Genomic DNA, 18,878 nt, shown 5'->3' on the forward strand with positions numbered 1-18,878 from the left:
AGGACTGCCACCTGGCCTGGGCAGACACGTGGCCAGCTCGACAGCCCAGGAAGTGATGTTCCTGCCGCCCCAGCCAGGACTGAAGCCTGGGGGGGGGCAGCAGGAGGAAGGAGGGGGAGGGGGAGGGGGAGGGGGGAGGAGGAGGCTCCGGAGCCGCAGGAGATGGCTCAAAGAGCCGCATGCGGCTCCGGAGCCGCGGGTTGCCGACCCGTGGCCTAGAGTCACTACCTAATCACAAATGGACCAAGTCCAACCTGTCCTGAATTCCATTGAGCTTCTCTAGTGCCAAAATAGTGTTAACTATTAGCTGAGTAGATTCCTATGCGTAAGCATGAATAATAATAAATCAGTTTGATTGGACCTTCCCATGTGATCCTGGTCTTTCATGCCTGACAGGAAAATGAACTTATAACAAAGGACAAGGAATCCTGTTTCTTATTAACCATTTCTTCTAAAAAAATAAACAAAAATTTAAAGCAGTTTCTTTTGGTGAATTGAAAAAGGATGAAAAATCAGAATTTGTGGTTATTACTTATTAAAATATAAACACTTAACATTCTAAAAATATCACACTCTACCTAATAGAGCCCTATTACTGAGAATTGTTGATGATTCTCACTAGAAGTGAGCCGTGGTGGTGCAGTGGTTAGAATGCAGTACTGCAGGCCACTTTAGCTGACTCTGTTCAGCAGGTCAGCGGTTCAAATCTCACCGGCTCAAGGTTGACTCAGCCTTCCATCCTTCCGAGGTAGGTAAAATGAGGACCCAGATTGTTGGGGGCAATGTAAATATATATATATATATATATATATACATTGCTTACTGGTGTACACCGCTTAGAGAGTTCTTGCACTTAAAGCGGTATATAAGTCTCATAAATAAATAAATAATAAATAAAATGCAATATTACTAGTTAATTCTGCCAACTGCCAGCAGTTCAGTCCTGATAAGCTCACGGCCGACTCAGCCTTCCATCGTTCTGAGGTGAGTAAAATGAGGGTCTAGATTGTTGGGGGCAAACTGCTTAAAGAGGGCTGTAAAGCACTGTGAAACAGTATATAAGTCCAAGTGCTATTGTTATTGCTAGTGGATCATAAAGAAGAATGAATTGAAATATAATAATTGGCAGAATCATATTATCACTGAATCATTTTGTATTATTCTAAATTTATATTTTGTTACATTTTGAAATCATGATTCCGGTAATAACTTTTAAAATAATGCAGCAGTGGGCTAGGATTATAGAAAGGGATAGACTTAGGACGAAATGAAATTCTGTCCACAGTTATTCTCTTTGACTTTGATTTTAATGCATTTGTTTGTCACTATAAAATTTTAACATACTGTTGCAATTTTGATAAGAGGCTTGGAGACCCCAGCAGGGTTGGGAGGCTGTTGTTTATACTGAGACATCTGGCTGAACGCGCATACTATAATGGTGATATCAAATATAACAGCAGCAGATATTTGTTATGAAAATTACAGGAATTTTTTAAATAATTTTTTGAAAAGTTGACTTTTCCTTCTCTATTCTTTAGTTAAAAAGAAGCAGAAATGGAACAATATTTAACTTTATAAAATGACATAATTGTGATACAAAAAATAAGAATTTTGCTGGCCTTTATGTTTGTTTCACATACAACTTGAAGTACAAAATGCTTCTGAAAACTTATATCTCATATTATCTTGAAGATTACTCTGTGTCCCTGAAGTAACATTCATTTTCATTCAGTAGACATTTCACAGCCATAATTACAACACATTCCAATCTCAACTGTGTACTTTGTTCTCTCTAGTTTCCTAGTGTTGTTTTCACTTTTTTTAGTAGTATCAAGAGCTTCCCAAGAGAGGAAAAAATATTGTCGGCTTGTCACAATAAATTCCAACAGCATGGATTTGGTAATGTACAAAGTTGTTTTCCTTCATATTTGTTTTAATATTCTTCAGGCAGAAGAACTGTTTAGAGCAGGAGTTTGCAAACTGAGTATTCGAAGATTGTTTTTCTTTCAAATTCATAATGTATTTTCAATGCAAGATAACTACAACATACAGGGTTTTTAGCCAAGCAGATCCAAATGCATGGATAGGTAAGCTATGGGAGAAATATGCTGGGCAATAATATTAGGTAATATGAGATGTTCCAATGAGTTGTGAGTCACGTTGCAGAACAGACACTGGGAATAACAGGCAAAGTATATAGACAGTGTTTGAATATCCCATTAAACCAGTTTTATAAATTGGATCATTAAGAACAGAAAAGTTTCAGTTTTACCCAACACAATAAAAACCTGAGCGGAGTTTCTGGGTTTAATTACTTCTGGCCAGATGAAGCCAGATATGAACAGTGTTACAGTACAGTACCAGTCCGGTGTACCTTCATCTTGTATAATATCATGTTGTAATGTGAGATACAAACATTAATTTAGTAGCAGATACACATAGTTTCCAGGAATGAAGCGATAGCAGCGTTCTAAATCAGGAAATAATGCAAACTAAAAAAAAAAAGGAATTCAGGGCAGGACTGCTTGACTACCTAGTCAGGATAATAGTTTTATCTTATTTTCAATTCAGAAACGATCTGAATATAACCAAATTGTGCATTTTTCCTTTGGTTGCTAAATGAACAGCAGGATTAATTTACTAGGTGCAGTTTAATAAACAAAGTATTTTCTCTCCAGAGATTGGTCTAAATTGCTATATTTGGGATGATAACTGAACAACAAAGAAAAGGAATTAAATTATTGATTTAAAACAATAGAATTAGAAGAAGCTGGTGAGTGATACATTGAGTACGTTTGGGCAATTTAATAAATGATTTCCAGGTTTATTCCCTGAGGTCATTGATCTGAAATATTTCTTTTTGTTTTATTCATTTGGCTTAACTTTTTATTTGTGCGTGAAGAATTCTTGGCAAGATTCTTTCTCCCACTCTTTTTTTCTCCTTTAAAAATGAATTTTTATTCTTAAAATAATACAATACAGATAGTCCTTGACTTATGACCACAATTGAGCCCAAAATTTCTGTTGCTTAGCAAGACAGTTGTTGTGACTTTTGTCACATTTTATGACCTTTCTGTAAGTGAACCACTGCAGTTGATAAGTTAATAATATGAATGTTAAGTGAATTGGCTTCCCCATTGACTTTGCTCGTCAGAAGGTCACAAAAGGTGATCATGTGATTCCTGGACACTGCAACCGTCATAAATACATGCCAGTTGCCAAGTATCTGAATTTTGATCACATGACCATGGGTATGCTGCAATGGTTGTAAATGTGAAAAATGGTCATAAATCACTTTTTCATGGCTGTTGTAACTTGAAATGGTTATTAATTGAATGGTTATAAGTTGAAGACTACCTGTACAAAAGAAAATAAAAAAACAATAAGATACAACAAAAGAGTAACTACTAAACATAAATTTAAAAAAAATATCACAATGAAAAATCTTTCTGGTATTACTCCTCATCCCTTCTATTTGTGTTCCCAACTGTTAAACACAGTTTAAATATTTATTATTTTCTATTTATTTATTTTGTTAAAATTTATTATAGCTGCACTACTAGACTCTGAGCAGCTTGAAGAATCTAATGCTCAATTAAAACAATTAAAAACCTAGAGAAACCAAAGAGGCTTAGACTAAAAACACAGCATGACAGGGACCCAAAACACATCAGCCCCGGACCTGAGGTCAAAGGTAGATTTTACAAGCTATTCAAAGCCCCATTTCTATAGCATTTTATAAAAGTTTTCTCTTTAGCTTAACTTTAGGTTTAATTTAATTTATTATTTTTCCATAACTCTTCCCATTTATGTCCTGTGATAACCTGCTTCAAATTTTGAATCCATTATATCATACCATTTTTAACTTATTATACATCTATATTCCAACAACAATGGGTCCTAATAGATTATTTGGGTTTTCCATAAGAGTTTCTAATTCTGTCATAGTTTTCAAAATCCCTCCTTTTTAAGGTCACTTTTTATTTTTTCAAGTTATTTGCAGATATATTAACCATGGTAAATTTCTTCTTTCATTGAGAGGTTCCTGTTGTCTGTTTAATCTGTTTTCTGAATCTGGATATATTATGTTGTTATGTGTAATTAATCTTTTTATTTTCGTTGTCCATAGAGTAAAAATATTTCACTGTAATGCTACTGGTTGGACTGGTGAACTTATTCTTGCTTTTAGAAGATTCCAAGTAGTTATCAAACTTTTTCTTATAATTAACTCCTTCCGATTCTTTTTGTTCGTTTGTTTGTTTTATTTCTTTGGACTGTAAATACCCATGAAGTTCATTGGCTACAGTTGTTTCTTCTGTCATGTTGCTCTTATATTGAAGACTCTCTGAAACAGTTTCATATTTACTAGCTAATGAAAAGCCAACAGTGCACAGCATATTGAATACCAAGGGGAAATCCTTTCCAAATAGTGTCTGATTAGTTGGTGAGATGCAGGGAATAGTATGTTGTCTTGCAAGATAGTTTCTCTGTCTTAAGATCTTAGTTGATCAGTTTAGTATAATTATTAATGGGACAAAAGAATGCTCCAATTATGCTTGTAATCTAGTTTATTGCATGTACCAGAAGTGACTTGCTTTATTCTGCATTTGGCAAAGGTCTGATTATGACTGATAATCTAGTTTACTATACTTTCTTTACCTTAGTAAAAAGCATTACATGACAACTTCAGTTAACCAAAGCCATTATGGGTACATAACACAGGTCAATGTCTATGGGGCTTTGGGTAATAACTCTCTTGGCACAACAAAAAAGTAAGTTGGATGAAGTAGGAATGGGATACTTAAGGGTATGTGATAAAATAAAAGTGACAGAGTAAAAAAATGAATGGGCTATGATTGAATACAAAGTGAGAAAGTTGTGACTGGATGGAATTGATGAGATCCTGAAAAAGAGGTGAAAAAACAAACAGTAACCTATAAAAAGATGTATAGCTGTGGAAGTAAGGACAAATTGCAAGGATAGAAAGCTATAGAGAGGTTTATATAGTTTATTTCCTTCTATTCCCCTTCTCTTTTATCTCATGATTTCTTTTGCTTTCTGTTTATTACTTTTCTTCTGCACTTCACATAACATTATGGTGTGGGAATAACAGAGTTGGAAGGGACCTTGGGGGTCTTATAGTCCAACTACCTGCTCAAGCAGGAGACCCTATACCTTTTCAGACAAATGATTGTCCATTCTCTTCTTAAAAACCACCGGTGGTGGAGCACCCACAACTTCTGAAGGCAAGTCATACAACTGATTAATTGTTCTCACTATCAGAAATTTGTCCTTAGTTCTAGGTTGGTTCTCTCTTTGGCTGGTTTCCTTCCATTGCTTCTGTTCAGGTGTTTTGGAGATTGTGGAAGCCCCTTAGATATTGGAACATTGCTATTATATTACCCCTAGTTGTTCTTTTCATACCCAAGAGCAGGGGTAGGCAACCTTGGCTCTTTTATGACTCGTGGACTTCAACTCCCAGACAACAGCTTCAACTTCTGGGAGTTGAAGTCCACAAGTCATAAAAGAGCCAAGGTTGCCTATCCCTGCCCAAGAGGGAGGGTCATACAAGTCTAAATTTCACAAAACACACACACACACACACACACACACAGAGAGAGAGAGAGAGAGAGAGAGAGAGAGAGAGAGAGAGAGAGAGAGAGAGAGAGAGAGAGAGACTTCACTAGCATTCTCTTATGCAATAGCTACTCTGTGTTTGCATAAAAATATTTGATAATTAAATCTACAGGTTTTTTTCAATAGCAGCTATTCTAGCTGTTGGAGTCAACCACAGTTGTAGGGATTCAGTAGCACACAAATTTGACAAATAAATCAATATATATTCTGTATATATTTAGTCAATAGTAGCCGTCAATGATTTTAGTATGACTTGCCTAAAGGTGCATTTAAAGTCTTAAACTGCTTATGGTACTTTTCTGTACCTTTAATAGTAAATAGATTAATTGTGCTTTTGTCTTTTACTGTTTTTTTCCCTACTGTGATACACTTCCTTTTTTATATAGAAATCTGCAAAAATATGTTTTTGAAGCTTCTGAAAGATGTTAGATAGAATTGGGACTTTATGGCACAGTAGCATCTGGGAAAATTGCACCATCAAAATTATGACAAAATGTAGCAGAAGGATAAGACCAATGTGGCTTGTCTGTATAAATAAATTATATGTCTCTACTAAAAACATGTGCTAACTAGGGAAAAAGCTTTCCACTTGACTCAGTTTTATACTTTAACAAAACAACAATATAATGTAATAAAAGTTCTAGAAATCACTTTTGCTTTCAACTTCATGTTCCTATGGATTAAGTCTTCAATTCTTTTGTTCTATTAAAATAAAGTAGGTTTAAAAAGGACATAATTCATCCTTAATATGTAGTTATGATGTACAAAATAGTAATTGTGTAACAGTCTGTTATCAAGATAGAATTGAAGATCCCCAGATATCTCTGTATCTTCAGTATGAAGTTTAGGCTGATTGTGTGGACCTAGGATGTGATATCTCTAACCTGTCAAAAATTAATCTTTAGCTTTTTTTGTGCAAGCTTGTGTGATTTTAATTGGATGATAAATAAATAATACTATGTGGTCTAAAAATAGTGGATTTTGTTTGGTTTATATTTTATGCGGAATGTGCCCAGTTTGCATATTTTAAACCAAACTATATTTTTCTGAATTTTATTTTTTTAATTAAAATGTTTAGTTTGTGTATATTTAAAAACGTTTATTACACTGATGTAATGAAAATAATATAGGGAACTCTATGAAAGTTCTATATTAATTGGATATTAAAAATTGATGTAAATTTAAACACTGATGCAAGCTTAACAAATGGTTAGATCTGGTCAGGGGTTGCAGAGAAAAATAGTTCAGAATTATTTTTTCCCAGGACTTCCCTATAGGAGAGACGGTTTGGGAGTGCCACAATATATTGCCTCCTGTGGCATTCTTAACCCCATATGCAGCCCATTTTGTACTTCTTAATACTAGATGCATTAGTGCAACTTGAAGGAAGAGCAAAAACACAGAGGTAATAATATGGATCTGCCTTGCTGATCTTTTACTTGGAAAATATTTTATTTTACCATACCAGTGGCAGGACATATGCACCTCATCCTTTTTTCTGTTTTTGTTTAATATTTATTATAATTTTTTAAAGTACATAGAAAGCAATCCAAAAAGAAATGTAAAGAATGATGTATCAACTTATCCTGATTAGACATTCATTCACACACTTGAAATATACCCTGATTAGTCCTTGGAAAGAAAATGTACCCTAGCTAAGCTAGAAAAATGATTCAAGGCATTTACCTGTCAAAGCAAATCATAATAGTCAATCATAATTTATTTTAATTAGTAATCAGAATTTCAGAAGAGAAAAAAGGGGGAGAAAGGAAAGAAAGGAAGAAAAGTTAAGAAGTATTTAAAAACTATCATAAAAACATTAGAGATGTAACCATTGCTTTTTTTTGTAAAAAAAAAAAAAAAGGTGTCGGAACTCACATATGTCATACAACCCACCTTGCCTACTGTACAAAGTTCCATCCAGAAAAGGTGCCAGAACTCCATTCTGGGCGTTCTATGACAAAAAAAAAAAGCCCTGGATGTAACCATTATCCCAGCGGTTCTCAACGTTTGTGTGACGGCGACCCCCGTCACACAAACGTTATGCGCATGCACGGTGCAGCGCGCATGGGGGCGGCCCCCCCATGCACAGCACGTATGCGCAGCGCCCCCCATGCGCGGCACGCATGTGTGGCGCCACCCCCAGAGGGGAGAAAATGGCAGATCGCCGCCTTTGGCCGATTGACCCCAAATGGGGTCGCGACCCATAGGTTGAGAACCGCTGCATTATCCATTGACACAGTCTTACAGTAGGGCATTTTCAATAATTAGAATGGCAACTGAAATTGGTTTCCTCCAATAGGAAGAGGAAGTTATAATCCCTCTTTCTTCTACCATATCTTCTATTTAGAAGAATTACAAAGACTGTGTAGGGAGGGGAAACACTATATGTATGTTGTTGTTCAGTATCTCTGATTTCAAAAGATAAAGATCCCTTCAGCTTGTTGGGACACCTAACGTTTTCAAAATGTTTTATTTCACTAATTATTCTGTCATCATTAGAGACTTATATTAGAGATGGTATAAGCAGTCCTTTTCTAAGAATTAAAAGTCAGCTCATTTAAAAAAAAATCTTTTCATTAGTTCTGTTTTGTCAAAAAAGAATCCATTTTTTTGTTTTGATTATATATAGAAGTTTTATAACTTGCAGGAAAATCAGTGATATGGACGCTTGTAGCAACAAATATTGTAGCAAAAATTGCATACTTTAAAAATATCAACAATTTTTAAAAAAGGTTTATAGGATTGGATCACTTTCACAAATAAAAATCAGAGCCAAAATGACATCACACTGATAAAACATGCTGTTCCTTTAAAAAAAAGTGATGATGACCTACATTAGCAGAGACAAAGGAAGATATGATTTTGAATAGCAGTTTGTTTGACATTCTAATTTGAATACTAAAAAAAAGATGGATTTTGGACAGTATTTTATTGTTGACTTCTACAAGCTACACAGAGGCCAAAAATTTGAATATAAAAGGCATTACGGAAGAGAGTTTATTCTTAGGAGTGAATTTTGATGTATTATTCTTTCCCTCAAAGCTGTTGTTTAAAAATAATGAATATGATTTGGCACTTATAATAAATTTGGTGGAATATATACATATTGTTATAGAATAATTAACGGTCTTTTATGCATATTTTTATGAAATTATTGCTTAATGAAATAGTTTCTACAAAGGGTAGTAGCTTTGTTTTATGGATGTACATTGATCAAAATATTCAGTTGGAAGAACAATTTGATAATTTAGAGAAAAGTCTTATTTTTTTAACAACTACTGCTGAGGAAGATTGTACTTTGGAAAATAATGGTGAATCGGAAAAATATTTCAGAATGGAAAGTTTGGGAAAGTATCTGTGATACTTACAATTTGATTTTTGCAGAGAGCTAAAGAGGATTTGCCTATATACTGTGGATTTTTATTTGTATAGGTAGTTCTCAACATACGACAGCATTTCCTGATAGGAAGTAAAATCACATTGTTACAAACAACTCACATACTTTCTTCCTAGGTAGTATCCTTATTGCCATATCTATACAGGTAATCCTCGACTTACAGCTGAAATTGAGTCCAAAATTTCTGTTGCTAAGCAAGACACTTCTTAATTAGTTTTGTCCCATTTTCCAACCTTTCTTGCCATGTTGTTAAGTGAATCACTGCAGTTTTTAAGTTAGTAATGTGGTGGTTAAGTGAATCTGACTTCCCTGTTAACTTTGCCTTTCACCAATCCATCAGTGAATCTAAAATATGCTTCTATCTTTCATCCATTTGTTAAATTATGTGTTTCTTTTTCTTGGTTACTGAAGAAAAAGCTGGATCTAAAAGTGTGATCCTACTGGGGTGGGGTGGGGGGAAACATTATGGAATTGGTGCTTTCGTTTTCAATTTTATGTAGGACTTAATGTTTCCTAAGCATGTTATTTAAAAAATGAGAAAAAAGTATATGTATTGAAGCAGTGTAATCTTATTCCCCCTTTTTAGCTTGAAATTCTTATTTTACAAATAGAATGCAATTCTATGTTGTAGTCTAAGGGTACTTAACAGCTCTCAAGTGCTCCATTTCTTAAGATTTCTGCTTGAAGCTTGTGCTGTTTGACATAGAAAGTAATCTTCATCAGTATGTTTTTGTTTTAATCATTCCACACCCACCCCGTGGGAAATTGAGGTTATTTATATTGTGTTTAAACAGCCACTCCTGTGAAACAGTTTCATTGTTATCATTTGAATGAGAGATCAGTTAAGTGAATGCTGTGTACCTGACAGCTCTTTAAAAAGAAATAATATGCCGTGATAATTAAAGGGGAAAAGCTTCTTTCCATTTCAGTTGAAATGACTTGAAAGACAACTTATTGGATCTAGACTGGGCGACTATTGAATGTATTCTTCCCCTTGTCAATCTAATTCTACAGCTTAATAAAGCACGGAGTACAAAACAGAGTTTAATCAAAAGAAAGAGGCCACCTCTACTCAACTAAGGCTAAATTATGATTACCATTGTCATTTTCTTTTTAAGAAAAACAACAATATAATTACACTTTCAGTTAAGGAACCTGCTTTATGTATATCTTACGTCCTATACTTTGGATATGCTTCTGACATTTCCATGTTTTTGACAGTCTTGATTGGATTATTTTTCATTACAATTACTGCTGCACCCATTTTACAGATGAAAACATTGAATTTTAGAATTGGAAGATTCTCTAAGTATTACTGATGTGTACAACTGTTAAAACAACTGATGTATACAACTGTTAAAACAACAATAATAGATGTAATTATGCATTTTGAATGCAATAAAGTTTATGCTAGTGTGATTGACAGTAAAAGCACTGACTAGGCCAGGGATAGGCAACCTTGGCTCTTTTATGACTCGTGGATTTCAACTCCCAGAATTCCTGAGCCAGCATGGCTCAGCTTAGAAACCTCTCCCTTTCCCTTCAGCATGGCTGGCTCAGGAATTCTGGGAGTTGAAGTCCACGAGTCATAAAAGAACCAAGGTTGCCTATCCCTCGACTAGGCTGATTTCCATCATTGTTTTTAAAGAATAATCTATACCAGGAACTGGAAAACACTTGATTTTGTTGGGCGTCTCATTAATTTTGAGTATCATTGCCCAAAATATGCTCTAATGGCATCGCCTTATGTTGATTCTGTCTTACGTTTCAAGACTTTGTAGATGTGATGCAAGATTACTGTAAAAAGCAAATGAAATGCATTGTAACATTGTACAGAATGTAAGCAGAGTCTTGCTTCTACCTCTTGTTTTTATGTCTTAAAGGTGCATATTGAATACATAAAAAAGCTTGTAAGTCAATTGGTCTTTTATACTGAAAATAATTAACAGATAATATTGTTTTGCTATGTATACTGTTGCATTTTTGATGAGTCTTCTTGAGTCCTTCCGTCAAATATCTTTCAAAACATTTTACTGGATAAGCTAAGAAGATGATATTGTAGTATTATTCAGAAAGGTACTCAGTCAGTGAAGACAAAATGCCTTCAGGGAGGTTAGATGTGGCTGCTTTGATGTCTTTCTAGGTAGAATGACACAAGAAATTGGTACATTCTACTTATATAAGTTGGACAGATTATCTTGTAAATTAATTAGATATTTATAAATCTCTTAAGATAAAGGTACCTAAAATTAAAAACTCTCTTTTGGTCTTTGGGTTTGGGGGGTTTGTAAAGTGATAAATAAGTGCCCTCAATCTTGCAAATGCTTTAATGCTTAATTAAGGTTGCCTGTGAAATTTCTGAGAAAATAGAATTTGAGCTGTATCACAGCCCACCTACCAAGAAAAGGAACACAGTGGCAAATTAGCAAAACAGTGGGGGGGGGCTAGATCTTTTCAAGGGTTAGGATTTCAAAATTATTATAGGGTTTCTGCATAATTTTATATTACTTAAAACATGGTTGTATCAAGATGTCTGTATTAGTTCAACTTCTTTAATTGTATAGTTTAATTATTTATTTTCTTTTAATTTAATTTACAACCCATTTGGAAGTTAGTGACTAGGAATGAATAGTTTTAAATTTGGGTTGTTTAGGTGATTTGAAAGTTGAGTTTATTTATTTGGGCTTCTGAAGAGTTGGCAGAAACTTTATTCTTCTAAACCAGTTATACAGACTTCGAAGATCTGTTTTTGAAAATTAGATAATGCACATACAGATCTGAAGAGCTCATTAAGAAGAACTATATACAAACCTTGACACACTAAAAGAATATTAAATCAGTTCAAATTGTGCATAGCCATGTAAGGTTATTGAAGCATTTCAAAACGTTGAAAGAGCTTGAATTTGAAAAGGGCAAGTAGTTTTAGAGACTTAATTTTAAACACTTATTGAAATCATTCTGAAGCAGTGAGGAGCTTTAATCTCTGGATTGTAAAATGCTGAGTTTCTTAAACTATTGTCAATAACTGAGATATGAAAAGTTTTGTTTGGGTTGAATTGCAGGATATTTTGAATCCTGGAAGGAATAAAATGACTTTAGGGGCATTTAACTTATGGCACTTTCAGAATGCTGAGCTTTACTTAGAAGGTCATTGTAAATGACTAAATCCCTGTTATAATGACAATTTATACAGAGTGACATAAGCCAAGGTTTATGTAGAAGAATCAGTGCAAAAGAATGAAAGAAGTTGTCAGGAAAGCAAGGTTTAAGAAAGATAAAGTGCTAGAGAATAATGTAGTTGATAACTATGGAATTAGCAGGAAGAAAGGTACTAAATTTGGGGGGGGGGAGGGGAAGGAAGCTAATCAACCAAAATGTTAAATGACAAAAATGTTTCAGGAACTGACTATTAAGTTCTTAAAGTCAACTTATTGTTTTTATATTTATTTTTCTACTTTAAACGATTTTGATCTCTATAATTGAACACAAAGGATAAATAAATTATAGGAGAAACTGAACTTGATAGAATAAGTTGCATAAAACACAGTCTCAATATAACAGAATACTGGAGATTGCCCTAAAGGTTAAACTAGGAGATTCAACTGACAGCCCTTTTCTGCAAGGACTGTTTGAAAGTTAAAGAAAATAAATATCTAGACAAATGCTAACCAAAAGCAACTCAGGGGAAACAGCATCAGTGTCCTTTTTATGTTTGGTTGGTTGTTTTTGGATTTGGGCAAGAGCAATGTTGCAATGAGAAATGAACAGAAAATAGAATATTATGGCTGAATGTGTGATTTCATTCCATTGGTCTCTGGTTTATACACATATTCTTTAGCTTTAAGGATTTTTAGTCTCAGGGATTTTTCAATATTTCACCAGAAATATTTCAGAGTGAGATATTATTGGTGAAGTACTGTATTGGCCTAGTGCAGTGTTTCCCAAACTTGACAATTTTAAGGCATGTGGACTTCAACTCCCAGAATTCCACAGCCAGCAATGCTGGCTGTGGAATTCTGGGAGTTGAAGTCCACATGCCTTAAAATAGTCAAGTTTGGGAAACACTGGCCTAGTGGTTAAGACACCAGGCTAGAAAGCAGGAGACAGTGAGTTCTAGTCCTGCCTTAGCCATGAAAGCCAGCTGGTTGACTTTGAGCTAGTCACTCATTCTCGACCCAGCTTTCCTTGCAGGGTTGTTATTGTGGGGAAAATAGGAGGAGGAAGGTATGTTAGGTATGTTTGCTCCCTTGAGATATTTATAAACATAATCAAGGTGGGATATAAGTAAATAAAATAATTTAGTCATCAACAGTAGCTAGGCTTAGTTAGTGTTTAGTTCAGTAAAACTAGCTTTGTTTTTGGTACTGGCCCTCTTGCTAAATAAAAGGCCAGGCAGCTTTAAGATCTGAGAGTATAAAGGAATCAGAATTTCAATAGAATGACAATGTTTTTCTATCATTCAGTAACTGATTTCCTCTTTCATGAAGATACACTTCTGCTGCATCACAAACAGTATTCTATAAAGCATCACTCATACTAATATCCTTACATGAATGAGTTTTCTAGTACATTTGCAATAGTGGTATGCTTATGAAGACAACATCCAGATTTTTTCATGCAATGAAAAGTGTATTTCCCATGAATAAGAAAATGGTTGATATGTTGTTTTTGAAAGGAAAGCAAAATAGATGTATAAATAAATAGTGAAAAAAATTATATAAAAAGCATTTAGATATTTAGCTGATATTTAAAATTAATTATTGGGTTCAAGAGTGTGAGCAGTGCAGTGGCCTAGAGGTGAAGACTCTCACCTCCTACTGAAATGATTGAGAGTTCAATCTTAGGCAACAGCAGATGTTTATCTATCAGGGTGCAAAGAGAAAATAGCTGCGAACTCTGTATAGGCATCAGGAAGGGCATCCGGCCAGTAAATGCTCAGTTCCACTCAGTCGCCTTGACTCCATCCCAAAGCAAGGAGTTACAGCAGGGGTATCAAACTGCTGGCCCACGGACCGGACAGATCACATGGAAGCCGCGCCCACCCCATTGCCGGCAATGGCAAAACTGGCCCGATACATTGAGTAATGTCATGTGACGTCGCGAGTTTGACATGCCTGGATTACAGGGTTGTAAAAAGAAAAAAACGTGTTCAAGAGTGTGATTTTGTTCAAATATAGAATTATATTAAAAATACAGAAAAGATGGATTTAAACAGTAGTCTGTTTTGTTACCTTAGTGTTTATAACTTTCAAGCAGTAGCTTGAAAAAAATGTGTGCAATCAGGTGGGCTGGTGGACAAGGAACCGTACATTGAGTATTTGTTCTGGTTCTTTTTTATGTTGTATGTATGATAGCTAATTGGCTATCTGCTATTGCTGTGTGAAGGAGGATCATTCTGTCTGATGATCTGGGCAATAATCGTAATCTAATTTGAGGCTGTCTTTTCTAGTCAGAAAATGGAATTGCACCATCTCAGCTCAAAAGTATTGAAATTTACCATCTTGCTTTAGACTTTCATTTCAAGCCTCTTTTAATATCAGGATGACAGTTCTAATCGGCATGATAGTGCTTCATTCTCTATGATACTACTTTGAAGAAGTGTTTCTGTGGGTTTCCTGCAAACTGAAGCACACATATACATAAACTTTATGTATATAATTGCCCATAAGTTGTTGAACCAGATACAAATCTAACCTCAGACAAGAACTGCTGTTTGGGAGATAATATGAAAATGTTGAATTATAAGCCATTTTCAGCTCACAGAGGAAACCCTAGATGTAAATTTAAGATTTTTTTTTCACACATAACTATAAATACAAATAACTTTATTGCAGTCATTACCAATAGAAACTATGAGTACATGTATGTTTATAAATTTTGTGTGTGTTTGTGTGTAGAAATGGTAAGAAATTCTCAAGAGTTTAGTAAATATCAAGGTTATTCATAATATTCATTTGTTACCTACTGTATATATCCCACTGAAATTAATATAACTCTCATAAATGTGAGAAAGAGAAAATAAGAGTTATTTCTTAACACACATGGGAATTAACATACATTACATAGGAAGCTTCAACTGAACCTTAATATGTCTTAGAAAACCTTATTCTTAAGATGGCTTAATTGTATTGTTTTTTTATTGTAGCACTTCAAAAGGGTGAATGAAATGAGCTCTTTCGATTCTAGTATTTGAAAAGCTAAGTAATTCTCTGGAAGAATTGTTCTAAATGAGCCTGGCCAAGATACTGGATCTGTGTGAAGAGGACTAAGGATACAATAGGATGTCAACTGAGACAGAACTTCAAGTGGCTGTTAAAACCAGCACAAAGAAAGAGTCTAAAAAGAAAGGTAGGAATTTCTTGTACTTTACAGCTTAGTTAAGGATGATTCTATTTATTCTTATAGGATCTTGTATTATTATTTTATTAGAAACTAACTGACCAGATGGGTACATCAGTTCTGTCTCCCCATTACACCTGAATGCATTGATGGAATTAAGTAATATGCAGATTTATAGATTCCTATATAAATGGGATTTGTTCTGTATTTTTCTATAAGCCTTTATAGGGGAAAGGGAATTTTCTAGAAGCTTCTCGAATATTTTCTCAAATTACTTTAAATGTGCCTTTTTATTGATTGCTTTAGACATAATTTTTGCTCTGTTTATTGATTTGTTTTCTCTTTTGACTTTATCAACCAATCTAGATTTTGATGCATATTCTAGCGAATCATATTTCAAATTTTTTGTATACTCTGATGTCTCTTCATAATGAGGATAGTGCTTTCTGGCTTTCATATGAATAAGCTCATCTGATCCTCTATTTCTACCCTGTGCTGTACATGTTTATTTCTTATCTATTCATGCAATCTATGAAGTTGCATTTACTTATAGTAGAGACTATATGAAATATTTTTGGCCTATTACACATATGTATATATTGAGGGGTATCCTTAATACATTTATGTGCATATATTTTTTAGTTTTTAAATATTCAAAATCTTTTCCTTTATAATCCAGGTAGTGGACCTCTCTATTATATCATATCTTCTCTAGAGATTTATATGGCCCGTATCCTGAAAAAGGTTAAAACTCATCCCCTACAGTGGTTGATGGATTGCTCATGGGATCTTTGTTTTATTGGTGTTGGCATTCTTTTTTTAGACATTTGTTCTGTAGGATCTCAGCTCTTATTTTTAATCATCTCAGATCATTTGCTGCCCAGAATTGGAAAGGAGATTAGCAGCTTATGTACCGTAAATGCTGGCGTAAAAGGCGACCCGGCGTATAAGACGACCCCCGTCTTTATAGCCGGGCCGCATTCCTAGAACGTCGTCTTATACGCCGGAAACTACCAGTATTTCCGGCGTATAAGACGACTCAGCGTATAAGACGACCCCCGTCTTTGGCGCCGATTTCAGCGCTCGCGGAAGTCGCCTTATACGCCGGCATTTACGGTATATATTTGTAACGTAATATAACATAACGAATGAGGGGCAGAATAGGCAGTACCGTGATCTTTTTTTCTATGTGGATTCTCACACAATTAGCAAGTGAAATGAGAATTACCATACTCCTCTGCAGAAGACCCCTTTTGAGGATGAAGCAAAATTATAAAAAACCACTAGCTTATAATAAACAAGTTCAATAAAATTCAGGAGTCGCCCTTATCAGTCAACACTGACTTCAGAATGGATTTTTTTGACTACATTTATAAAAAATGACTGCCATTGTTTTTCTTGTTTCTCATTCTCTTGTTGTCAGCTGGTCTTGAGAGTGAATTTTCTGACTCTTCTATTTCTTGGGCTAAAACACTCTTTGGACTGTATCTTGTGCTTGCCGACAACGGACTCTGTTTTTCTGTTACTGATTAATGAAGCAAATTTATCACGTAATCTATGTGGTGCATTAAAGAAGTACTTTGCAATGGTTTTGAAGTCCATGGTATAATCTTCTTTGTTCCTGCCTATCTCCACCAAAGATGGAAATTACCATGATCCAATCTGTGCTTTTCTACCTGTCTTATACAATAGATGTGACTTGTCTGGTGTGTTGGCAAAAATTCCTTTCTGTCAGTTTATGCTAAAATGAACATTTGAAAGAAATGCTAGTGTCCTTCTTTCATTCTTGTTGCTCTGAAGGGAAACCCTTGTAACTTATGCAGGAGATAATATTTGAGGAAAAAAGAGATATCTTTAAGATTGACAACTTGATCCTATTCCTTTCCTATTACTTAAAAGTGCATGAAAGAGACTTTAGAGCTGGATACTTTCTCTAGTATTATTTAGTATAGCTGCATGTAGCTAGTGCTGGGGGGTTGGTGGGAAGGAGGAAGGAAAGGGGAAATAAATGTATACTTAATGATATAAGAGTGGGATATTGAATCTTTACGGATGCAAGAAAACATCCAAATGCGTTGATGATATTATATAGTTGGGTAATGAAACATCTGCAGGCAAACAAGCAAGAAAGCTCAGAGAGCACCAAGGATTCTACAGTGCAAGTAAACAGTTAAACCTCACTTGAACCCAAGACCCTGGAGGTGAAGTAAGATAAGGTTCTCACAAAGCAGAATGCAAACCATTACAAGTTATATTCAGCAGTAGCAGAATAGGAAAACGATATAGCTTTGCTTTGATTTCAGATTTACAGCAACTGAAACCCAGTTTATCTACCCAAACAGAAGAACATCATATAATCAGTTCTGGATTTGGCTTCAAAGTGATTAAACATCCTCTTAGGGAAGTACTCTGAGTAAATCATGCTTATTTTGTCCTTTTGGGTGGCTTCTTTTTCTGCTGTATTGGCACTCTATGAACTATACTTGGACAATGCTGAGAAGTTGACACTTTACTCCATAGTCCTGTGCTCTTCAGTGACTGAAAAAGAAGTAAGTGCCTGAAATCAGCTTCACACTGTAAAGAAGAAAAAAGGGAGCTGCGTAGTTCCCATTCTTCTTCCTACGACTTGCTGGCTTAGTCAATAAATTATGCTTAAACAGCGTATGACTTAGAATTTGTGATTGATGTTGAATCACTTAGTAGAATTTGTGTTTAATGCCTTTCTGTAAGGCAGGATTCCTAGAATTAGCAGACAGAGATCACCGGGCAATGACTTGCTTAGCAAACTGATACATATTCTTGTGGGTTATGATATATGGAGAGGTACTTTAAAAATTAAAGGCCAAGAATTCCTTCTGAGCCATCAGTGTGAGCTCACAGTCTGCAGCAAGGAATGCTTAGGAATAATTAGGAAATTGAAAAAAAAATCACACATTGCCCACTCCTGCTGTCAACATAAGGAATTGAAAAACTTCAGCCATTGTTATATTCTTGGGCACAAGTATGTTTTTTAGTATTTCACAATAATTGGTTAATTGTAATTGTTAGGATATATGTTTTAAGCCATTAATATAATAACTGTTATGAAATTGTTCACTGGAGCCTCTAGAACAGTGGTTCTCAACGTTTGTGTGACGGCGACCCCCATCACACAAATGTGCCGCGCATGTGCGGTGGCGCGCGCATGCACGGCGCCCCCCATGCGCGGCGGCACCCCCTGAGGGGGAAAAATGGCGGATCGCCTTGTTTGGCGACCCCCGAGAAATGGTCGATTGACCCCAAATGGAATCGCAACCCATAGGTTGAGAACCGCTGCTCTAGAATGTAAATAACATTTTTTATTGAAGTCAGAATGAAACAAATAAGCCTTTGGTTTGAAAGCCAGTGTATGTTTTAGTGTATTAAGCAATCTATTTTCAGCTTGACTTCTCACTTCAGTAAGAGCTCAGCTTTATAATCATGGCACAAATACCATTTTTATGAGATATGTTCTCATGATATA

General features: G+C 35.1%; 1 protein-coding gene across 16 annotated transcripts in view; it reads left to right on the forward strand.

Moving 5' to 3' along the window:
• The window catches only part of DAB1 (DAB adaptor protein 1), a 298,012-nt gene that overhangs the window by 51,104 nt on the left and 228,030 nt on the right, over nt 1-18,878 (forward strand). For 12 of the 16 annotated variants that reach the window (XR_005553761.1, XM_039319761.1, XM_039319775.1 and 9 more), the window contains exon 3: nt 15,183-15,385. The exons of 3 other annotated variants lie outside the window; for them this stretch is intronic. Coding sequence is in view for 12 of the 13 variants with exons in the window: in XM_039319761.1 (XP_039175695.1) it covers nt 15,319-15,385 (67 nt within the window). In the remaining variant the exon portion in view is untranslated. Of the gene's footprint in view, nt 1-1,815; nt 1,900-15,182; nt 15,386-18,878 lie in introns of those variants that run through there. One more of the 16 variants, XM_039319762.1, reaches the window with a different exon arrangement.

The sequence above is a fragment of the Crotalus tigris genome, unplaced genomic scaffold (assembly GCF_016545835.1).
Source record: "Crotalus tigris isolate CLP2741 ecotype Arizona unplaced genomic scaffold, ASM1654583v1 scf7180000023617.9722795, whole genome shotgun sequence".
Taxonomy (NCBI): domain Eukaryota; kingdom Metazoa; phylum Chordata; class Lepidosauria; order Squamata; family Viperidae; genus Crotalus; species Crotalus tigris.